Consider the following 24,261-nt stretch of genomic DNA (forward strand, 5'->3'; position numbering starts at 1 on the left):
GTGAACACGCAGCGGCTCCCCTCTCTTTGTTAAGTAATTATAAGTACCTTGCATGCTGGGTTCGAGAGGACAGTAATTTAATCTGTGCTGCATGTCATGCATATTAGCATATTTGACAATAAAGCTGACTTTGACTTGACTTTGATAATAAAGTCACTTTATTTACATTTGTGATGGCTGTTGATGGCTCTTAATTGACACCTGTGGCTTTCTGACTTGTAAGGTCTTACAAAACTGAGGCATTACATTATCATTCATCATGTTGATGATTCTCCTAACCTTTTCTGGGTGGAACTGTTCAATAAAAGCCTGCACAAATCAAATCCTCTGTTTTGAGGACCTCATGGTCAGCAACAAGCTCCTCGATGTCATCTGCATCCCCTTCGAGTCCCGTATGTGCTGGCAGAGATTTTATTACAACAAAAGGCGCGAGCCCGCTGATTCCACGGACGCGGAATAAAACGTGCCATTAGTCATGTGAAAGCATCGACTAAATAACGCCTTTGTGTAAAGTTTACACAAAGGCGTGATTTACTTGATGTGAGAAACACGAACAAGGTGTGCGTTTGTGGCGTCACATGTGCACACCGCGGCTGTCATGTGAACCTCAGCCTGACACACCTCTCACGTTGTGTCACTTCCATTTCCCTTCATTTCCACCATTGCCACCATCCTTCACCTAAAAGCTTTACAGTGTTGTGTAAACTTTACACAAAGGCGTTATTTAGTCGATGCTTTCACGTGACTAATGATGCCGAAATTGTCACGTACGAGTTGACAGCTGGGGCGGCGCCGCCGCTCGCGACACTTCAATTTCATTTCATTTCAACGAGTCGCTGAAGCTTTACACTGTAAAGCTTTTAGGCGAAGGATGGTGGCAATGGTGGAAATGGAGAATGTTACTCCGTGTTCGTGTTTCTCAATGAACTCCTTCTCCTCTACGGTGATTTTATTTTTTGTGTCTTCTCCGGCTGAACACGAGCCTGTGGTGTTTTTTTCGGTCCCATAATAGTAAAATTATCTGCAAAAACCTCCTCGGAGGTGATCGATGTGTGAATTCAGAGAGAGGGGGCGTGGAAAGTAGCGCCGGCTGGAGCGCTGTTCGGTCATGTGCTTCCGCCGAAGATCCGAAGATCACTTCCCCAGATCCCAAGAGCACTCGGCCAGCCGTGGTGGGTGTGTATCGCGAAAAGTAATGTGTATTTCAAGGTTTAATTTTCATAAATTTGACTTTCGTAAGACGAAAGGTTCGTAAGATAAGGTCTTCGTAAACTGAGGTCTCACTGTACTGGAGATTACGTATTTTAATGTCTTCTTTTCCTTTCGGCTTTTCCCTTCAAGGGGTCGCCAAAGCGAATGAGTGTCCTCCATCTTCAGAGGTTTGATTTGCATGTTTGTTTTGACCAAGCTTTTACTTCCTGACACAACCCTCTGTATTTATCTGGGCTTGGGACCGCCATAAGAAGACACTGGCTTGTGGCCCCTTTGTGGCTACAGAACAAGCAACTCTATGAACTTAATAAAGATGAAGATGCTCAGTAAAAGGCTCCCAAACACAAAATGGTCATCGGCACAGCAACATTCAAAAAAGCAAAATTACACTTCATATGTAATAATAACAAAGGGTATTGTCCTATAAATACACGGTGCCAATTATGTATTCAAGCACACCACATTACACAACTCAATACGTTAAAAAATGCTTTTATTTCGTTGTTTTCCTGGCTAAATTCCCCACCCGCACTGTATTTTTACTGCGCATGCGTCAACGCGACACCACGCAGCCCTAGACAAAAACTCTGAGAGGACACCATTTTGAGGTCGAATTACACGCTGCCGGTGCTTTTTTTTCAGCCTTTTTGTTTTTCTACACTTATCAACTGACAGTAGTGAGCTCCAGTTTGAAACGATGGCTGATCCATCAACCGCGAATGACATTCCAGAAGGCGCTGAAGTTCGAAAATTGTCAGACCTACGAGTTATTGATTTGAAGGCCGAGCTGAAGAAACGAAACCTAGACAGCGTCGGCAACAAGAGCGTCCTGTCTGAGCGCCTGAAAAAGGTATTATTTTTGTCTTAAATTAGTACAAACGCAGTCATGTTATGTATATTCGTCCAGTAAATTTTAAAACACCGCACAATTGTATTTCATTGTGCGCAACGCCGCAGAATAACGTCACGTGACGAAGCTATGTTAGCCCATATGCTAAGGGATGCCATCGTGCTCGTGAGGTTCAAGCTATTAGCTTGTGTTGGAAGGCCTTACGTTCGGAGTTCAACGTCTATTGCTGTCCTGAGATGTAAGTGTTTTTCTCCTTAATTATTTAAAATCCATATCTACTTATGCAGGCTATCGAGGAGGAGGGCGGAAACCCTGATGCAATTCTTCTTTCAGTGGAGTCTGCGCCAAAGAAAGCTACACCGAGACGTGCTGCTAGAGGTGCAATACATACAGTATATGCTGAACATGCAAGACACACACTAATATGTGTGTTTCTTTGTATGTTTGTTTTCCTCCGCCCCCACATCTCTAAACTCATCTGTTTTAATTCTGTCTTACCTTGGTTTTTATCTGCACATTGTCTTCAGATGTAACTCAGGGGACTGATGAACACGAGGATGACAATTTGGAAGACGAATCTCATGATGGCCGTGTATGTTTAATTTTAAGTTTTTTTTTCCTAATACACCAATCGTCATCACTAATTGCTATTTGCGGGTGTGAAGTGGCGGTTGTGTAAATATGGTGCCTTTCTCCTTAGGAGGAACATGATAGCATCCAGGACATGGACATCCTTGACATGAATGTGCTGGACGAGGCTGACAACAATGGGTTGGCAGAACAGGATGTGGAAGTTCTGGGTAATTTAATTGGCAGCGATGAAGATGAGCAACTGGATGATGACGATGATGTAACCATCGACTCTGAAGAGGATGAAAGACATGTGAGAAACAGCCATGTAACATTCTGCTGTAAAGTTCTGCTCATCAAGATGAGGTCATGGATTTATGCTAATGTCATTTTTTAATATTTATTTTATTTTCAGTTGGTTGACTCAGGGGGACTGGAAGATGAAGATATTCTGTGCTCTTCATTTCATGTGGTAAGGTCTTTTTTGTTTTGTTTTTGTGTTTTCATACAGCATTTCCCACCATATTTCAGTTAAGCTGCTCTGGGACCAGTGCATATTAAATTATGTTTTCAATCTTGTCTTTACTATTCGAAAACATATGGACAACTGTCATTTCTTCTTTACTGTACCATAATTGCAAAACTTTTTTAAGGTCCCCTAACGCAGGAAAGATGTACTATTTAGCCTTTAAATTAAAACACAATGAGTGCACTCACGCCAGAGCGGCTGTCTACCAGCGTTCAAACACTCATTTCAAAACTCGCTGTAGCTTATGCACTCGCCGCGATGCCACGGGCCGACATTGTAATTGTGAGCATTTGTTTTTAATTGGACACATCCATTTTTGTTTATAACCAAGATCTAGAATGTTTGGTACATTAAGAAACATGCCATTTTAATGTTTCTGAGCCAGTCACAGCATCACAACACTGGTGAGCTATTCTTAGAACATAGCTGTAGGATACTCTTGTTGTAGTTGTCGCACACTCTGGCACATACATGTATATGTTTTGCTGCCTCAACCAACAGTTGAGACACCCGTTGCCGCATTTGTGTATTTTTCATGTAAAATCTCTCGTGCGTTACAATGCCATGAAAAGGAGAAAAGCTTCAGAGACAGCACTTTTACACAACTCTGCAAGGAGTCAATCATATTTTGCCTTTGTTAGAAGTCTCCTCAAAAAAGAAAAGCACAGCTCATTAACAATGACAGCTTGACATGCAAATCAAACCTCTGAAGATTCTGTTTTTTGTTTTTTTGTTTTGGTCTGGATTGAATCCTCCAGGCTGAATGTCGGTTCACTTCATTTGCACAACAAGACTTCATTTTAAAATTGTGCTTTGTTTTCTTTCAGACTGCCGACGCACAGGAACTATTAGCAGAAACAGGTAATGTATAGAAAGGGCCAGGTTTTTTCATAGCGTTCACTTTGAGTGCCAAAACTACCTTTAATTTCAACGAGTGAGAAAGAGAGAGAGCAAGAGAGACTGGAAGCCCAAAGGCGGTTGCTGTTGCTGTGTTGATTGAAACTTGGTTGACAACAGTTGTGGAAGTTATCGCAAATGGCTCCATTAGAATTTTTGGCCCGTTTTGAGTGTTGCCACTTAAGCGGCACATCGACAGCAATCGAACTGAATGAGAGTCAGGAGTGAGCTTTTGCGGGCTACCTGCAGAGACCCGCTGGGAGACTGCATCCGCGAAGAAACATCAAACCCATGGGCAGCGTTTTACAATAAAGGATATGAAACTGTTGGACTTGAGTTGAAGTTTTACTCCGAGGACACTGAAGCCAAGCAAAAGGACTATTACAAGGATACCCAGTGCGCTTACGCTGATCTTGCGCCTCTCTAACCCTACGGACTCAGCTTTGGATCAGGTGAACACCTTGACCACTTGTCAACCTGCAAGACAAAAGAAGTAGGCCCACCCCCATCCCCACTTAATATGCTTGGTTATTTTACTACCTTTTGGGCTTCTTTCCAGTCTCTCCATAGGGTCTACATACTTCAGCACTATACTTGGTTGTTGTCAGTGCACAGGCTCGGGGTTATGACGATCCTAATCCAGGCCATGCCGCTTCCTCCTAATCATTGCTGTGTTTCAGAAGTTATTAAACTCTGTGCCATTCTATTCCTGTTAAACCTGTAGAACATGACAAAGTAGCTGGGTCTTGTTTATCTGAGCCGCTTATGGAAGACATCCTCCCGAGCCGTGAGACGAGCACCGATGAAGAACAGACGGCCACCACCGGCGGGGAAGACAATGTGTCCGCCGACACAGGAGCCAAAGCTGACGCAGAAAGCAACTGGGATACTCTTGAGACGGACGCCACCGCGGATGCGGAGAAGCCTCCAGAAGAGACATTGGACAGTAAAAAGGGCTCGCAAGCCATTAGTGAAAGCGAACAGGACATTGGGGTTGAAACTGTTGATTCAGAATTGGGTTCTAAGAAGGAAGGTGAGGATGAGAAGACAGAAGAAAATGCGACTGCGGATTCAGCCTCGGCAGTGAAAGACTCGTCCTCAGTAGAGGGCGATGATCAGAACAAGAGGTTTGTTGCTTTCCATCTACTCGAAACCAAAATGGCTACCTCTCTTGCATTGGCTCTTTTGTGCTACGTAAGAATTGGATGCTCTTTTCAAGGTGGTAAAGCAGACCAATCATTGCATTTGTCGTATCACGCACCCAGCACTTTTACACGCCATTATCCAATGAGTAACACCATGGGGTTATCCGGTTCAAGTCCCATTTACTCACTATTAAAAGCCCACGCTTGCTTGATAGTTGACACATTATGTCTGAAGACACACACCTTTACAAATGCTTAGCGATGTCCTCACTTGTCTTTGTTTTGAATTTGTCTTTAGCTCCGAAGACAAAGGTGGCAAGGAGGAGGAAAAGGATGCAAATGGTGAGTGTGTTCATCGTGATCGTTATTAGTCCCGGGTGACCACATGCTCATAATTTCATATGTTTCAGCGACTACGAGTCCTCCGACAGCCAGCAGCAACCTGTGGGTCAGCGGGCTTGCTTCCACCACAAGGGCGACTGATTTGAAGACGCTCTTTAGCAAATATGGCAAGGTCACTATCATTGATGGTTATATTAAATTAGCTCTTCCTCACCCATCACAATTAATATTTGTTGAGCGTGCCATTTTCTTAGCTTAATGTTTGTCAATTAGGTTATTTTGTAGCACAGGTGTTGTCAGTGATGTTTGTTCGGGCACTATGAAAGTAAGTAAGTAAACTTTATTTATATAGCACTTTTCATCGGTAAAACCACGAGGCCCTTCACAAAATTTAAAACAATGAAAACAATACACAAAGAAGTGCAAGTGGAAAATTATGCAAGCAGAAAACAGCAGTTAGTCAAATGCTTGCTTAAATAAAAAAGTATTTCAATGTTTTTTTAAAAAGCTCGAACACAGGAAGATTGTATTACTGCTGGCAGGGGACGCAGCCATTCATGACAGACGCCCAACATCTGCCAAGCTATTTATTGAGAGTATATGCAAACTTAAGTGACATATTAGTAAAACAGTCTTCTTGATTTCAATACCACGTCCCATGGTACAAGCACCCACATCCATAAACCAACAGAACATAGACATTTTAATGGGGTGTCTTTCCATGAACTGATAGATTTGTAAACTGGTTCATGAGCTCTTCCTGTGAAGGAGTTACCATGTCCTAAATTCCCCCCCAAGGCCATATCTCTTACCTGAAGATGACTGTTTAACAGGCGGTGTCTGTTCCCCTCAGATTGACCCCAGATTTTCTATGCTTCCATTGTGGGCCTTGTGTTCGGCCGACTAAGCATACAACAACATGAAACTTTTAGATATGATAACTTCTATTCTGTCTATTCTCTATCAGGTGCCAAGGCCAAATGTGGCCCGCCATATAATTTTATTTGGCCCACAAAAGCAAAACAAATCAAAATGAAATTCCATGCTTGCTAAAGTCCTTACCAAAATTTAAAATTGTCTCACATAAACCACGATAGCAGTCATTGTTTTTGACTTCAAATTTGAAAACTAGTTATTCATTCATTTGTTGTACATTCCATATGTAATCTGTGGAGGGGATTAAACATTGTAATGGCTTCCTCACATTCATGATGGCCCCTGAGAGGAAATCGTAACTACAATGTAGCCTGTGGCAAAAAATTAGCTTGATACCCGTTTTTTGTAGAGTTGCTGCATTTAATTGCGGCCTAGAACATGTTTTCAAACTAATAAATATAATTGTGTCGAGATGCCATAAATAATGTGGGTTGAGGCAATCCATTGTGATTTTTCTGTGGCTTGCTTCCAATGTCCACCACAAAGCTTTTAGCCTGGGCTGCCACTGCCCAGAAGGTGCCCATCAGGGGGGTTCAGCGGCTGGGCCCAATGGCTTTCGCCACGGGCAAAGAAGTACTTGGCTCATTGACACATGCATGTCATCTTCGGCTTGGGTCTCTTTCCTTATTCAGCCCCTTTATCGTGCAGGTTGTTGGTGCCAAGGTGGTGACCAATGCGAAGAGTCCCGGGGCCCGTTGCTATGGCTTCGTCACCATGTCCTCCACGGATGAGGCCGCCACGTGTCTCAGCCAACTCCATCGAACAGAGTTGCACGGCAAAATGATTTCTGTCGAGCGGGTGTGTGTTGCAGTATAAAACCATTCATTCAGATTGTGAATTTTGCAAACCCTCTTTTAACATAATCCTATTTTAATTTATTTTAACATAATCCACTTTTATAAAACCGTAGGCGAAACATGAGCCAGCGGGGAAGAAGCCAGCCGATAAAAATGAGCCAAAGACGTCAGCCGGTGAGCGAAGAAACTCCACCGACTCCAAGTATGTTTGAATTTATTTTCTTCCCCACACACCTGCTCCTGCATTAAACTGAGATTAGATACTGCAGGTTTGGTTAGAATACTGTAGCATACAGACCCCCTCCCCATTAACTAATCATTCTGTTTTACGCCACACACTACCCTGCAGGTCTGGAAAGGAAGAGGGAGAAGGAAAGGATGGCAAAGGTGGGTGGCTGTGATTCCCCCCTCAGCTTTTTTGTGACAAACTATTGACAGCTCTTTGTTTACACAGGCGACGAGAGGACTGTAGTCATGGACAAGTCCAAGGGGGAGCCGGTCATTAGCGTCAAATCCAAAAGCAAAGAGCGAGTGAGTGTCTTATGATAGTAGGAAAAGGTCTCTGAAAAAATGACTTCAATCCTCAATGCCCAACCCTACCAGAGCTCAAAGAGTCAGGACCGTAAATCCTCCAGTAAGGAGAGGAAGGACATCCTGTCCTTCGACCAGATCAAGGAGCAGCGCGAGCGTGAGCGGCAGAGGCAACGGGAGCGGGACATGCGAGAGGTGGACAGACGCAGAAACATGTAAGAGGCCACGTGGCGGATGAATAGGCAAAGCTAACGACACATCCAACGGCAATGTAACGCAGAGTCTCTTTGCAGGGATCGCGGTCAGGACAACCGCTCTGAGCGTGAGCGCATCCGCATTTTCCGCGAAAAAGAAGAGCATAAGCACATGTTAAGGAAGAGAGAGTGGCTGCAGGTTAGGTCACAATAGTTGGGTTCACATGATGCTCTACTTCACAATGTTGACAAAAGTCTGCAGACATCCATTTTCGACAGCATAGGTCAGGGGTCCTCACACTTATTCTGCATGGGAGCTACTTTTGAAATAACCAAGTCAAAGTGATCCACCCTTATATTTATTGATAAATATATTGAGGATTCTTGCGACTTATGTTGATGTATAATTGCATATGTGTCAACACACAACATAACAATTATGTATATTTTTGCCGTTACCCGAGTTCACTCTAATAGCTGGCAGGTGAGACAAAAGCACTTTGAAAATGTCATTGTGAAAAAAGTCCTACTCCCATTCTGTATGAAACTGACATGTTTTTCTTCTTACTTGGTCCAGCTCCCCCACTCATTTTTATACGCTATGTTACGCTTAAAGGACAAGCGACGTCACTTTTTTGTTTAACTGACACCTGAAAAACGTTTTATAGCATCTAAAATACCCAAAACACACAGTATGATATTTTTAGTCAAATGCAAAACACCAATAAAAATGACTTGGTGTCCAAAATCTGCAAAAAATTGAGCTGCGAATTGGGCATTTTCAGAAAGTCCCGTCCCCAGTTCATGAGGTCACGCCAAGACGTCTTGCTTTGCTCGTGAATCAAAACAATCAAAGTCAGCTTTATTGTCAAATATGCTAATATGCAAGACATACAGCACAGATGAAATTATTGTCCTCTCGGACCCAGCGTGCAAGACATGCAAGGCACTTATAACGTGGCTAAAAAAGACATACAATTGACAACAGACAATACATGTAATTTCTGTATGTAAAGTGAGGTAGTGTCGTATGGAAAGTGAGGTAGTGACGTATGTAAAGTGAGGTAGTGACATATGTAAAGTGAGGAAGTGACGTACATAAAGTGACGTAATGTCGTAATTGCAAAAACAAACAACTAGAAAGGGTTGAAGTGAGGTCTTGTCTAATGAGAAATAACAAAAAATAGAGTTCAGGATGATCGTACAGCATGTAGCGTGTACTCAGAGTTCGGTGAGTGTGGCAGTGGGAAGGGGCAGGCTGGGCAGGGCTGGGAGGGAATTGAGTCTCCGGACTGCCTGGTGGCAGAAACTGTCCTTGAGCCTGCTGGTCTTGGCTCGGAGACTCCGCAGTCTCCGACCCGATGGCAGCAGGCTGAAGAGGCTGTGGGAGGGGTGGGTGGGATCGCCAGCGATCCGGATGGCTCTGCGGGTGAGGCGGGTGTTGTAGATGTCCTGAAGGGGGGGGAGAGAGACACCGATGATCTTCTCAGCTGTCCTCACGATGCGCTGCAGAGTCTTACGGCAGGACACGGTGCAGGCGCCGTACCACACGGTGATACAGCTGGTCAGGATGCTCTCTATGGTACCGCGGTAGAAGGAGGTCGTGATGGGGGTCGGGGCTCCAACTCTTTTGAGCTTGCGGAGGAAGTACAGGCGCTGGTGGGATCTCTTGGCCATTGATGCCGTGTTGTGGCTCCAGGACAGGTCTTCGGATATGTGCACTCCCAGGAACTTGGTGCTGCTCACTCTCTCCACTGCAGCACCGTCGATGGTTAGTGGAGCATGCTGGGGGCGCACTCTCCTGAAGTCCACAACAATCTCCTTCGTCTTCTCCACATTCAGACGGAGATTGTTGTCCTTGCACCACGTGGCCAGGCGGCTGACCTCGTCCCTGTAGGCTGTCTCCTCATCGTTGTTGATGAGGCCCACCACAGTCGTGTCATCCGCAAACTTTATGAACCAATGGGTTCAGATTCAGAGAATATGCTTTCTTGTTCCACATCCAGTCATGAATATGATTCAAATAGTTCTGAAGAGGAAAGCATACATGTTTGCAATCGATTAAAGAATTTATTTGTCCCATTTTGAGGCAACATTGGGGGAAAATCTCTCACCCAAAAAAAGAGGCACAAAATGGCGACCTCCTGTGGCCACCTCCGTTTCCACAGGCTGATAAATTCCTTATATGGTGCTTGGACGCCCTCTTCTGGTGGCTTTTGGGTGCAACACGAGGTCCCCAGACCAAACAAGTCCAGCAAAATACATTGACGTGATGGAAGGACCGCTACAATGCGTTTTTTTTTTTTACAGTAAAGGGCGGTCCTTTAGTGACGTCACGTACGGACTCGTCACCAACTCAAAAACAAGACTTCCTGAATAATCAGCGCGAGTCTTAAAACATAAAATATAGCTACATGCGGTGGAATCTTTGTAAAAATACGCTCAGTAGAAGTCATTTGAAGCCATTTTACAAATTATGGACACAACTTGTCCCGAGATGTCGGTTGTCCTTTAAGGGAAAAACAAGCGAAAAACCAGGATGTAACTAATGACAAGCTTGTTAACTTTGCAACGATTGTTGTTTGGGCACGCACAATGTAACAAATAAGTTGTCATCTGATTGGTTGTTCAGTGTATCAATCAAGAGTAGGGATGGCAGATAGGCTGATGTCTATTTTTTTTCATAACTCAAAATATTTTTATAGTGTTAGTTCATGACAATGTTACGCAATCTACCAATGGTGTCATAGAGATCGACTGGCCGATCGCGATCAATGTATTGAGCATCCCCGGCACAGGTGAACAGGAACTTATCCCGTGAATGAAAGATGGATAGCCGGACCTAGTTTTCACACAGAGATTTCATAGATGCCGAATTGAAGGCTTGCGGCCAGTTATTGGCCTTTAAAATATTGACTGTCTTTTTTTCCACGAAGAACATGAAAACGCACGGTTGGATTCCGTTCTTGACTAATCCAGCTAAAAGTCTCAGTTTGCTCCGTGATGGGCTGCTATGTCAGCACGCTGGAAAAAATGGATGGGCATCATCGTTGCTAATTGTGAAATGAGGAAGTGCAGTGAGAAAAGGGAATAATTCAACAGTCAGACACTTTTGCCTGGTGTTATTTCTGCAATTGCGGAGAGAGGAATTTTTTTTTGTGTGTTTGGTCATTCCCCAGGTTGAGAGGAACCGTCTAAATGCTGACCGCATGGAACGGCAGTGCCTTGAGCGTGAAAGGATGCGAATCGAGTACGAGCGTCGTCGGGAGCAGGAGCGCATCATAAGGGAGCGCGAGGAGATTCGGAGACAGCAGGAACAGCTGCGCTTCGAGCAGGAACGACGCTTCATGAAGAGGCCTTGCGACATGTATGGCAGGGGTCAAGCAAGGGCTGTTTGATTGTGAGTGTGTCTTTCCACTCGGAATATCCCCACCTAACTAATTCTTTCCTCTTAGGAAGGACGACTGGCCCGACAAGCGCATGAATATGGACGACCGATACCGCTCCGACTTTGGCCGATCGGATCGGTATCAGGACTTTGACCACAGGGACCGAGGGCGCTACGATGACATGAGAGGTGGCGGCCGGGGCATGGGTGGAGACAGAGATGGTCCGGTAAGAACAGAAATCTTTCCTGTACGTTTACATGCATGTCACACTGCCGAGTTTAATAAGAAAGGAAACCTTTTTATTGCCATGAAAACACTTCCTCTTCCATGGAGGATTGCCAGTATTATCACATATATTCTTTAATTACAGATGTGATGCTGAGTCAAATTTTGCATTATTAGTCTACTTTAAATCGATGGCGCATAATTTGAATTCTTTGCATCTGCAGAATTTCGACAGACATGGCCGCGACTCTTGGGGCAGTGGCGGCTTTGACAAGCGCATTAACAGGTACGCATGGAATTTTTTTAGCTGCCACTGTTTCTGAGAGAACTTCCTCATGTCCAAGGTTACAAAATTGCCATTCTTTCTCATAGATTTTGCCATTCTTCAAAGGCATGCTGATTTTTTCCCCCTGACAAATATTTTTTTACACTTATAGTTTACCTCTAACTGAAAAAATAATTCATTCACCGCCAGACGTGCAAAATTGTGTCCACTCCAGTGCCAGGGTTTTTGTCAGTCACTCAAATTCTAGGACCCACAGAACATTGAGTTTTAGGACGACATAAACATTCAATGCAGCGTAAGAAACCTTAGACTCTCATCATAATAAAAGAGGTACAGTAAAGTCTCGTTATATCGATATCGGATATATCGATAGTCCCGGTTATATCGATACTATTTCTATGCACACACGGAGAAAATTACATGCAAACAGGGTCGGATATATCGATAGTCCCGGTTATATCGATATTTTTTCGGACTCCCTTGAATATCGATATAACGAGACTTTACTGTAATTCCTAAATTATATGGGAGTGGATTTATATGACCTTGAAATGAGGGTGGCTGTCAAAAATACAATGCAATACATACATATTGGTTTATATAGCGCTTTAACAACAGCTGAAGCTGGAATAAAGCGCTAACATGGAAAAAAGAAATATTCCCCCCTTGTGGGAGGGAACAACATGGCCAGAGGTCTGGCCAGCGCTTTATTGGCACCCGAGCAAGGAAAACCAAAATCCGAACAAATTTGGGAATGGTTCTCTTGTGTCATATTTTCAATTCCCAAATAAATTCTGGAATGGAAATGAATGAGTTAATCATTATTGGTTGTTAGTCATGGAAAAGTATGCAATTGGTTAGTCCGATCAAAACATTTAAAGGCTAATCTATGATCCAATGTATATAAATGTTCTTTTTTTCTTGTTTATGAATAAATACTCATCAAAGTTGGATTAAGTTTGGCAAATGATGTGATGAAACGATGAAAAACTGGATTAAACGCCACAAAATCTATGAGAAAGTTGAACATTGACAGAAATGTACACACAGCGTGCAATGACTCAAATTGCTTTTTCACTAAAGAAGGTGAAGGCCAGAGTGAAACAATCAAATATTTAATCTAAGTATCATTGTTTGGATTGCTCTAAAATTTGTTTATCGCCAGTCAGGCTGCGTACTATTGGAGAAATACTCTCCAAGCGACACCAGCTTTACGCATGCTTTATTTTATGTTTTTACACCAAGCCTGCTAATTTTGTCGCATGAAAAACATTCCGATCGTTAGATTCTGTCTTTTCTTGAGGCATGGTGGCTCATGGCAATATTGTCACGATGACAATATCTTTGGCAGAGCTTACATGGTTTTCTAAAGTTGAGGTTGTTTGCAGGGACGGAGGCCGAGACTGGGACTCGGGTAGGAAGATCGACGGGGACCGTCCATGGCAAGGTACAAATGTTTGGCACACATTTTGTGACAGCATTCGCATACCGTGCTTTTCATGCGGTTTCATCCTCGCTGACGATCATCCGAACAATGTGCATTTTTGTCATCCATTTCAGGTCGCGATGGGATCCCGGGCCCAAGCCACATGGGGGCACGTGGGGGCATGGGAGGGTGAGTTGCTTTGACGTGTCGCTTTACTGAAGTCATTTACAACCACACTTCATTAAGTTGTCTGTTTTGGTGTGTCGTTAGCCGCGGAGGCTACATGAGCTCATCCCAGTCCCTCTCGGGGGCGCTGAACCGCCAAAACCAAACAATGCAGGGTGGCATGCAGGGCGGAGGCTTCAATCGACGCTTCTGAACTTTCGTATGGAAACCATTTGTCCATCTGCACCGATGTAAAAATGACCACAAGGGAAGTCTTTGACCATTTTATATTGTTTTTCTTTCTTTTTGTCATGGTTTATGTCCTCTCATAAGACTCTTGTCTCCGTGTCCTCGTGGTAACATGAGTATCTTGTTTGTTGTAAATCAAAATGTTTTATAGACTTGATCCACGCCATGCTAAACGGTTCTTTTTTTGGGGGGGTCAATACATGGCATTTTTTTAACGGCCTGTTGGAGAATATTTGAAGTACATATTCAGGGATGCATCTGGGCCGCGCCATTTACGCATTTTGACAGCCACTGGCGCAACTTTGTAACTTCACTGCGCCAGCACCGGCGCACATCTATTACAATTGACGCATATTGCTAAATGATCTGCACCACATATGACATACTTCTGTTAAAATGGCTAAAGAAAACTGTTCGTTTCCTTCCGAGGTTTTAATTTTCCTCATGATCTGCCAGAAACTGCCGGAAGATGTACAGTAATTGAATATTCATTTAGCCACGGTGCATTACAGTATTTACATACATTGAACCACATCGACATCAATGGTTGCAATATGGAGCGAGAGAATAAGAGTAAAACTCAAATACATTTAAAAACAAGCAGCAAACAAACATTTTTGTTTTTTACGAAACAACAGAGGGTAGTGACAATTAGTTTCAGCAAACTGCCGTTAAATATTCAAATTTAGTGGCTAATAGGACTGATTTAAAAGCTGGTGCAGCACGTTGGTAATCTTAAAAGCAAAGAAATTTGTTAAAGTAGACACTAATAAGAAATATTATGCTAAGTCTGTTCTCTGTCTTTTCTGTAATACCGTACCGAATATCAAAATAGCACAGGATTGATTTTGTAGTAACTAAATAAAAAAGAAAAAGTTTGGTTATTTTATGTATGAATACATTATTTGACTCGATTTAAAATTGTTTTTTTTTTTTTGCAATTTTGAAATATGCTCCAATTAATGTATTTTGGTTTATTTCGATCAGTTTTGTATACTTCGGTTATCTTGTTAAATCGGGCCCATCAATTTTAGAATTTGGCCCCCTTTTCAGACACAAGGGGGCCAACTGGCCCCCTTTTTAAATTTCACAGAGGCATCCCTGCATATTAACAAATGTAACCCGTTTTATGCGCTCCATCCCAGCTAAATATGTTTACAGTCATTCTTGAATGTTTGTGACTGGTAATAAATGAGTGTTTGCCACTGAAGCCTGCTTGTTTATTTAATTGCTATTTTAGTATTTGAACCCCTTTACAGCAATGCCACTGAATCAAATTGTTAGAAACGGACAAAACTTATTGCGGATGCCCTCATTTCACGAGTTGAACATTTGAGAGTGATCATGAGCTGTAAATGTACAGTGAGTTTGCAATTGAAGCCCAATAATCACAGCTCTACAGATACAGCAGCATTGTTTTGGATTTGATTTGCCTTTATTAGTCTCACAATGGAGAAATTTACATTTCACAGCAGCAAATAAATGAAAGTAGAAAAAAGAAATGTGGAAAACCAAAAATCTCGTAAATGTTGGGAAATGTGACGATGAAACTGAGTTTGTACTTTGCCCCATTTTAAAAAAGAGTTTGATACAAACAATAGCGCAACTATAAAGTGAAACTTAATTTTAATAACTGAAATTACAAGTTACAGTAAAGTCTCGTTATATCGATAGTCAAGGGAGTCCGAAAAAATATCGATATAACCGGGACTATCGATATAGCCGACCCTGTTTGCATGTAATTTTCTCCGTGCGTGCATAGAAATAGTATCGATATATCCGATATCGATATAACGAGACTTTACTGTACATTATTAATTTTACTACACTGACCAAAAAGACTGCTGGTTAACTGCTTTTTTTTCTCGAAATTTAGTTTAATGTTTCAGGGAAAGGTTTTGATGAAAGACTAAATTATAGAAATCCTACATGACTTCGGAGATATTTAATATATCTTAAAGCGCTAACATGGAAAAAAGAAATATTCCCCCCTTGTGGGAGGGAACAACATGGCCAGAGGTCTGGCCAGCGCTTTATTGGCACCCGAGCAAGGAAAACCAAAATCCGAACAAATTTGGGAATGGTTCTCTTGTGTCATATTTTCAATTCCCAAATAAATTCTGGAATGGCAATGAATGAGTTAATCATTATTGGTTGTTAGTCATGGAAAAGTATGCAATTGGTTAGTCCGATCAAAACATTTAAAGGCTAATCTATGATCCAATGTATATAAATGTTCTTTTTTTCTTGTTTATGAATAAATACTCATCAAAGTTGGATTAAGTTTGGCAAATGATGTGATGAAACGATGAAAAACTGGATTAAACGCCACAAAATCTATGAGAAAGTTGAACATTGACAGAAATGTACACACAGCGTGCAATGACTCAAATTGCTTTTTCACTAAAGAAGGTGAAGGCCAGAGTGAAACAATCAAATATTTAATCTAAGTATCATTGTTTGGATTGCTCTAAAATTTGTTTATCGCCAGTCAGGCTGCGTACTATTGGAGAAATACTCTCCAAGCGACACCAGCTTTACGCATGCTTTATTTTATGTTTTTACACCAAGCCTGCTAATTTTGTCGCATGAAAAACATTCCGATCGTTAGATTCTGTCTTTTCTTGAGGCATGGTGGCTCATGGCAATATTGTCACGATGACAATATCTTTGGCAGAGCTTACATGGTTTTCTAAAGTTGAGGTTGTTTGCAGGGACGGAGGCCGAGACTGGGACTCGGGTAGGAAGATCGACGGGGACCGTCCATGGCAAGGTACAAATGTTTGGCACACATTTTGTGACAGCATTCGCATACCGTGCTTTTCATGCGGTTTCATCCTCGCTGACGATCATCCGAACAATGTGCATTTTTGTCATCCATTTCAGGTCGCGATGGGATCCCGGGCCCAAGCCACATGGGGGCACGTGGGGGCATGGGAGGGTGAGTTGCTTTGACGTGTCGCTTTACTGAAGTCATTTACAACCACACTTCATTAAGTTGTCTGTTTTGGTGTGTCGTTAGCCGCGGAGGCTACATGAGCTCATCCCAGTCCCTCTCGGGGGCGCTGAACCGCCAAAACCAAACAATGCAGGGTGGCATGCAGGGCGGAGGCTTCAATCGACGCTTCTGAACTTTCGTATGGAAACCATTTGTCCATCTGCACCGATGTAAAAATGACCACAAGGGAAGTCTTTGACCATTTTATATTGTTTTTCTTTCTTTTTGTCATGGTTTATGTCCTCTCATAAGACTCTTGTCTCCGTGTCCTCGTGGTAACATGAGTATCTTGTTTGTTGTAAATCAAAATGTTTTATAGACTTGATCCACGCCATGCTAAACGGTTCTTTTTTTGGGGGGGTCAATACATGGCATTTTTTTAACGGCCTGTTGGAGAATATTTGAAGTACATATTCAGGGATGCATCTGGGCCGCGCCATTTACGCATTTTGACAGCCACTGGCGCAACTTTGTAACTTCACTGCGCCAGCACCGGCGCACATCTATTACAATTGACGCATATTGCTAAATGATCTGCACCACATATGACATACTTCTGTTAAAATGGCTAAAGAAAACTGTTCGTTTCCTTCCGAGGTTTTAATTTTCCTCATGATCTGCCAGAAACTGCCGGAAGATGTACAGTAATTGAATATTCATTTAGCCACGGTGCATTACAGTATTTACATACATTGAACCACATCGACATCAATGGTTGCAATATGGAGCGAGAGAATAAGAGTAAAACTCAAATACATTTAAAAACAAGCAGCAAACAAACATTTTTGTGTTTTACGAAACAACAGAGGGTAGTGACAATTAGTTTCAGCAAACTGCCGTTAAATATTCAAATTTAGTGGCTAATAGGACTGATTTAAAAGCTGGTGCAGCACGTTGGTAATCTTAAAAGCAAAGAAATTTGTTAAAGTAGACACTAATAAGAAATATTATGCTAAGTAAGTGGCCTCAGCTTGAACCTGCCCATTCCCCTCTGTACAACCTACACCACTCTGGATTACACTACACAACTGTTACACGGTTGGGAAGCCTCTACTTCTAGCAACACACTCATTCAAAGGTGTGCTACTGGTTAAATGTAAGGAGCTCATTCTTAGACTTAACACACGAAAACACGTACATGAAAAAAAGTACACCAATTGCAAAACAGCAGGTAGACAATTAACACTCTACATGTATTTCCAAAACGGGGGTCGACACACCGTCCACCGAGTGATGGGACTGCACAGCGTCCTCATTGTGCAGCATCGCGGTCCCGGTCCGAAGTGGAGAGTCACTTGTGAATCCGGGTCACGGCACCAATGTGACGGGTGTCACAACAGTGACTGTCTTCATCTCCACGATGCTGCCGTATTAATGAAGACGAGACGCGTGGATGTGTCTTTTTGTTTCTTTTATTTCTGCAACACTGCAACACAGTATGGCAGAAGGGATGGGTGAAGTCGCATGGGTTTCGTCTTGTGATTAACCTGAATCTCCTCGAGATTGTTCTCAAATGCAAAACATTGTAGATAACAAAACAGAATTAACAACGTGTGATCGTATAGTGGTTATTTACAGAAAAAGAGAATACAACACAAGTTCACTGTTATTTACAAGATGTCCCTGAACGCATCATGGGCGGAGACTCAGCAGAACACGCGGTGCGCTTGTAATGGCTGACGCACAGTTCAACCAGCCACGGACACTCACGGGCAAATGAGACACGACACAAGAAACTAAATATTGTTCAATAAAAACGAAATGAAACAATTATTACCTGCAACACAGTATGGCAGAAGGGATGGGTGAAGTCGCATGGGTTTCGTCTTGTGATTAACTGCGCAATAGAAAAGCACTATGAAGCTAAGTTCCACTCGACAAAACGTGAAGTAAATAATGACACAAAAAGTAATCTGGACTCGAATGAATAAGGGAACTATTTAGATAACACTAGACAGTAAAAAAAGGGGAAACAAAATAAGATATTGTCATGAAAATGCGCGTTAATCAAGACCAACAGAAAATTGCGACTCACCCTGAATCTCCTCGAGATTGTTCTGGAAACTATGGGCGGGACATAGTGCCACACTGTGCGCCGTTGCGTCACTTCCTTCATAATTTAATAACCTAAGTGTACAACTCCGTTACACATGTGTATCGGAAGGACTCGTTTATAGTCAACGAGGATGATGAAGCGGTTAAAGCTAGAGATTCTACCTTGCATAGGCTGGAAAAATGTAAGTAAAATTCACGCTGGTGCTCCATGGTGTGTGGGATTCTTGACTTCAATTCTTAGCCTTTGCTATATGTTTGTTTACTTTTTACTGTCTGTGCTCAAGTCAAGCTTCATCCCCCCAATGTGTAGTCCACTCGATCCATATGAACGCATAAGCCTTTGTGTCTGATCATACCAAACTCAATTTCATCGTTGTGATATATTGGCGAGGCGTCACTTTGTGACAAGTACATTTTCTTGATCTTTTTCAGTAACTTCAATTACATACCAAAAACGTGCAGGTTTTAGGGTTTAAATGAAGATTGTAAATTGGAGTTTGCAAACGTTAGTGCTTAAGGGCGATATTTTTTTGTTTTAGAGACGACATTTTAAAAAGTAAGAATCTGTAGCACAATTTATTTTAGCAACAAATCAATTATAAATTATAATTTTAAATTGTTGTTCATAATTAGTTACATTTAATGACGAACAAAATCCGCTTGTCCTCCCATCCATCGCCGAGGAGGGGGCGGTGGGCACCCAGGCAATTGCAGAGCATGCACAGTCACACCCCTTCACATTGTCATTCACGCATAGGGAAAGCTCAGTCTTCCGTAAACCTCTCATGCATGTTTTTTTGAAAAGTGAGACTTCACCGCAGTACCTAAAGAAAATCAAGAAGACACAGAGTTAATTTGAGAGATACACTCCTTTTCCTTTCAGCTTTTCCTTCAGGGGTCGTCTGAACTATTAACTATTAATAAAATCAGCCAAAACACTCCTGTTTTTGCAAATTTAAGTGATGATCAAAGAAAGTGTAGCAAAATAACCGAGAAGAAACAAAATAAAAATTAATTTATACGCTCGAAATGAAGATACATTTTATGGAACACCAATGTTGAAACTACAAGCCTTTCCTGTTGAGAAAGTTAGATTGTATCCTCATTTTATGTAATGCTGTAATACTGAACTGATCTGGCAACCCAGCCACGACGCGACATCACATGACTTGACAGCGATAAAAGCCAGTTTGTGTGTATATGTTTTGGACTTCTCGTACGACGGTGAACGCAGCGGTTGCTGTCTGTGCTTCGGCAAATAAATATCCTACTTGTATGATCTAAACAAGAGGACCTTCTCGACTCTTTATTCTCCCAAATGCATCGCGAAAGCGCTGAAGATCTCAACATTTCCCAATCCCACTGCAGTCAAAATTGATGCAAAATGTCAGCAAGCCATTGTGATGCAAAAATGAGTAAAGGGCACAGACACACATACACAGACAAGCGCACGCGTGCACACATATGTAACATGTGCATGTGCGGCAAGGCACACGCCACAGTAAATGGTTTTTTTCCCCTGAAACTTCTTTTGTTTTTTGCTAGATTTCAAACTTTTAATAAAATCAGCCAAAAGTCTGCCATTTGTGACCTGGACACAAAGATGAATTGAACACAAGAGCACGGCATGAAACACTTTACCCCAGACACCACATGCATTCACAAGTTTCATAATCCGTAGTTATGAAACCACTGTGCACATTTTGTCCGTGTAGATCAAGTCTATTAATCACAAGTATGAGTAGCTGAACCAGGGGATGTACAGAGCCCACTAAATGCCTGCCACTCCATTTACAGAACGTCCAGGTTAAAGACTCCCATATGAATCGACTCTGCTTTTTATGTAAATGCGATAAAGAAGTGGCTTTCCATCTGATGATTGTTGATGGTGTGTTTGAATTGGGAAACTGTGTGCCACTTTCGCGACTTGGTTGTATACTCGTGTACCTCTCTGACTAATGAACATCTGGAGGCTTCTTTTGCTGTGTTGCAGTTTTTTGGCAAATAGGGAATTTTTTAGAGGAAGGGCTACACGCCTCTTGTAAGTGTCACAGCATTGAAGTTTGACGTTTGAATCTTGATTTCATCCATCCATACATTATCTCTGGGATGGATGGATGGATGGATGGATGGATACTGTCGACGTGGTTGGTAGGTAAGTACCTTGACTTGCAAGCCAGCTAGCTAGCCAACTTGCTTATCCAGAGATCTGTAATGTTCTTGTGACCAAATTAGGTAATGAGAATTTCTTTTAAGACAAAACTATAGAAAGAAGACAAATCAGAATCAGAATAGTCCATTTTAGCAATACAAAATGGATTTGTTAATGTTGAGTATTTATCAGAATTGCAATCTTAGCCAAGTATATATATATATATATATATATATATATATATATATATATATATATATATATATATATATATATATATATATATATATATATATATATATATTGGGAGGCAAGCCCCAATGAATAATGAGATTGGGAAGCCAGCCCCAATAAATGAAATGCTGAGCGAGGCAGCAAATGACCTGAGAGATAAGATCATGGCAAGAATGAAAACTGGGCAACGAAGGCACCGATTACAACGGCTATGTGAAGTACCACCTGAAAGTCTCATGGAAACTGTGAATGCAGCACTGAGAACGATCCCGACCAGAACAATCACGGAAACCAATGAGCTGATATACACCTCAGCATCAGTGATCCTAGACATGCTTGGCTACAAGAGCAACCATGAGAGCCACGATATTCATTACCCACCATGGAAAAGACGGTTGGAGGCCAAGATCAAGGCGGCTCGGAAAGATGTGAGTCAATTGACGGAGACCCAGAGAGGTGTGAATAAAAGGCCAATACCCAAGAGGTACATGCAGATAACCATACCTGAAGCACTCGAAACTGCCAAACAAAGGCTCCAGGCCTTGGTCAGTCGCCTAAAGAGGTACACGAAAGAGAATGAGGCCAGAAGAATAAACAGGCTGTTCGCAACACAACCTGCGAAAGTGTACGCTCAGTGGCAGGGTTCTAACAGCAGAGCAGACCCTCCAAGGCTGGAAACTGAAAGATACTGGAAAGGCATATGGGAGAAGGAGGTCGCACATAACAGCAGTGCACAATGGCTGGTGACTCTGAAAGAGGAGCACAGCAACCTCCCTGAACAGAACCCAGTTACCATCACAGCGGCAGATATACAAGGAAGAGTCTCAGGTATGAAAAACTGGACGGCACCAGGCCCGGATATGGTCCACACCTACTGGCTAAAGAAACTCACAGCTCTCCACGAGCGCCTAGCAGCACAAATGAACCAGCTGCTGATGGATGGGACTCACCCAGGATGGCTAACCGAAGGGCGAACAATCCTGATCATGAAGGATTCCTCAAAGGGTGCAGTTCCTTCCAACTATCGGCCAATAACCTGTCTCTCCACAACATGGAAGCTCATGTCAGGCATCATTGCGGCTAAGATAAGTGGACACATGGATCAATACATGAGCAAAGCACAGAAAGGCATTAGTAGAGATACTAGAGGTGCCAAACATCAGCTGCTGGTTGACAGAACAGTCGCTCAAGACTGCAGGTCCCGACCAACCTGTGCACAGCCTGGATTGATTACAAGAAAGCATATGACTCGATGCCACACACATGGATCAATGAATGCTTGGAGTTGTATAAGGTCAACAGGACCCTGAGAGCCTTCGTTGCAAACTCGATGAGGATGTGGAAAACCACACTTGAAGCCAATGGCAAGCCACTAACGCAAGTGTCCATCAAATGTGGCATATACCAAGGTGATGCACTCTCCCCACTGCTGTTCTGCATAGGACTGAACCCCCTCAGCCAGATAATCGCCAAGACAGGCTATGGATACCGCCTCAGAAATGGAGCTACGATCAGTCACCTCCTCTACATGGATGACATCAAGCTGTATGCTAAGAGCGAAAGGGACATAGACTCCCTGATCCACACAGCCAGGATCTACAGCAGTGATATCGGAATGTCATTCGGGCTGGAGAAATGTAGTCGGATGGTGACTAAGAGGGGCAAGGTAGTCCACACTGAAGGGGTCTCACTCACTGAAGGAACAATAGCAGACATTGAAAACAGCTACAAGTACCTCGGTATACCACAGGCCAATGGCAACCTCGAATTAGCAACAAGGAAAGCGGCTACGACCAAATACCTCCAGCGGGTGAGGCAAGTCCTCAGAAGCCAGCTCAATGGCAAGAACAAGACCCGGGCAATAAACAGCTATGCCCTGCCAGTGATCAGATACCCTGCAGGAATAATAAGGTGGCCAAAGGAAGAGATTCAGACCACGGATGTTAAGACCCGAAAACTCCTCACCATGCACGGAGGGTTCCATCCCAAGTCCAGCACCCTGAGACTGTACACAAGCCGTAAGGAAGGAGGCCGGGGACTAGTGAGTGTGAGAGCCACTGTCCAGGATGAAACATCCAAGCTCCATGAATACATCAAAGAGAAGGCTCCAACGGATGATGTACTCAGAGAATGTCTCAGTCAATGGGGAACAGAGGATGAGGTGCTGGAAGAGGGACAATCATGGGAGGAAAAGCCCCTACACGGGATGTACCACCGAACCATAGCAGAAGTGGCTGATCTCAAGAAGTCCTATCAGTGGCTAGAGAGGGCTGGCCTAAAGGACAGCACAGAGGCACTCATCCTGGCTGCCCAAGAGCAGGCCCTGAACACCAGAGCCATAGAGGCAGGGATATACCACACCAGACAAGACCCAAGGTGTAGGTTGTGCAAAGAGGCACCTGAGACAATCCAACACGTAACTGCAGGGTGTAAGATGCTGGCAGGGAAAGCCTACATGGAGCGCCATAACCAGGTGGCTGGCATAGTCTACCGAAACATCTGTGCGGAGTATGGACTGGAAACCCCAAGGTCAAAATGGGAAACACCTCCCAAGGTGGTGGAGAATGACTGAGCAAAGATCCTGTGGGACTTCCAGATACAGACCGACAAGATGGCAATGGCCAACCAACCAGATATCGTGGTCATAGATAAAGGGGAAAGGAAAGCCGTTGTCGTGGATGTAGCGGTCCCGAGTGATGGGAACATCAGAAAGAAGGAACATGAGAAAATCGAGAAATACCAAGGGCTCAGAGAGGAGCTGGAGAGAGCCTGGAAGGTAAAGGTGACAGTCGTGCCTGTGGTGGTCGGAGCACTCGAGGCAGTGACCCCCAAACTCGACGAGTGGTTGCAACAGATCCCGGGAACAACATCGGATATCTCGGTCCAGAAAAGCGCAGTGCTGGGAACAGCACGGATACTGCGCAGAACCCTCAAGCTTCCTGGCCTCTGGTAGAGGACCCGAGCTGAAATGGGGACAGACACCACCCATGGTGGGTGAGACGAGGATTTTTTTATGTATGTGTGTGTGTGTATGTAGCCTGTGAAGGCAAATCAAATGTGCTCATTTCCCTGATGCTTG

At 43.2% G+C, this 24,261-nt stretch overlaps 2 protein-coding genes across 2 annotated transcripts; both read left to right on the top strand.

Annotated features, from left to right (window-relative positions):
- The first annotated feature begins 1,775 nt into the window (after positions 1 to 1,775).
- safb (scaffold attachment factor B) lies at positions 1,776 to 14,953 on the top strand. Its single transcript, XM_089000514.1, has 21 exons — positions 1,776 to 2,062; positions 2,350 to 2,440; positions 2,590 to 2,654; positions 2,763 to 2,945; positions 3,048 to 3,104; positions 3,989 to 4,022; positions 4,783 to 5,185; positions 5,502 to 5,545; positions 5,614 to 5,717; positions 7,130 to 7,279; positions 7,392 to 7,480; positions 7,628 to 7,665; positions 7,733 to 7,809; positions 7,882 to 8,024; positions 8,103 to 8,202; positions 11,183 to 11,370; positions 11,459 to 11,618; positions 11,842 to 11,903; positions 13,292 to 13,350; positions 13,464 to 13,518; positions 13,600 to 14,953. The coding sequence occupies exons 1-21, from the start codon at positions 1,910 to 1,912 to the stop codon at positions 13,706 to 13,708; spliced, it is 2,364 nt and encodes a 787-aa protein (XP_088856640.1). The 5' UTR covers positions 1,776 to 1,909; the 3' UTR covers positions 13,709 to 14,953.
- A 1,064-nt stretch (positions 14,954 to 16,017) lies between these two features.
- Positions 16,018 to 17,692, top strand: LOC148895613 (uncharacterized). The gene is made up of 3 exons (XM_089000515.1): positions 16,018 to 16,516; positions 16,630 to 16,684; positions 16,766 to 17,692. The coding sequence occupies exons 1-3, from the start codon at positions 16,375 to 16,377 to the stop codon at positions 16,872 to 16,874; spliced, it is 306 nt and encodes a 101-aa protein (XP_088856641.1). The 5' UTR covers positions 16,018 to 16,374; the 3' UTR covers positions 16,875 to 17,692.
- The last annotated feature ends 6,569 nt before the right edge of the window (positions 17,693 to 24,261 follow it).

The sequence above is a fragment of the Hippocampus bargibanti genome, linkage group LG07 (assembly GCF_051943395.1).
Source record: "Hippocampus bargibanti isolate YZ-2025 linkage group LG07, ASM5194339v1, whole genome shotgun sequence".
NCBI lineage: Eukaryota > Metazoa > Chordata > Actinopteri > Syngnathiformes > Syngnathidae > Hippocampus > Hippocampus bargibanti.

Bases quoted from the DNA above. Each gene is read 5' to 3' on its own strand.
- safb (XM_089000514.1), top strand. From the start codon at position 1,910: ATGGCTGATCCATCAACCGCGAATGACATTCCAGAAGGCGCTGAAGTT. The intron at 2,441-2,589 runs GTGCAATACATA...CATTGTCTTCAG, and splicing joins ACCGAGACGTGCTGCTAGAG to ATGTAACTCAGGGGACTGAT. The intron at 11,904-13,291 runs GTACGCATGGAA...GGTTGTTTGCAG, and splicing joins TTTGACAAGCGCATTAACAG to GGACGGAGGCCGAGACTGGG.
- LOC148895613 (XM_089000515.1), top strand. From the start codon at position 16,375: ATGGTGGCTCATGGCAATATTGTCACGATGACAATATCTTTGGCAGAG. The intron at 16,517-16,629 runs GTACAAATGTTT...CATCCATTTCAG, and splicing joins CGGGGACCGTCCATGGCAAG to GTCGCGATGGGATCCCGGGC. The intron at 16,685-16,765 runs GTGAGTTGCTTT...GTGTGTCGTTAG, and splicing joins GCACGTGGGGGCATGGGAGG to CCGCGGAGGCTACATGAGCT.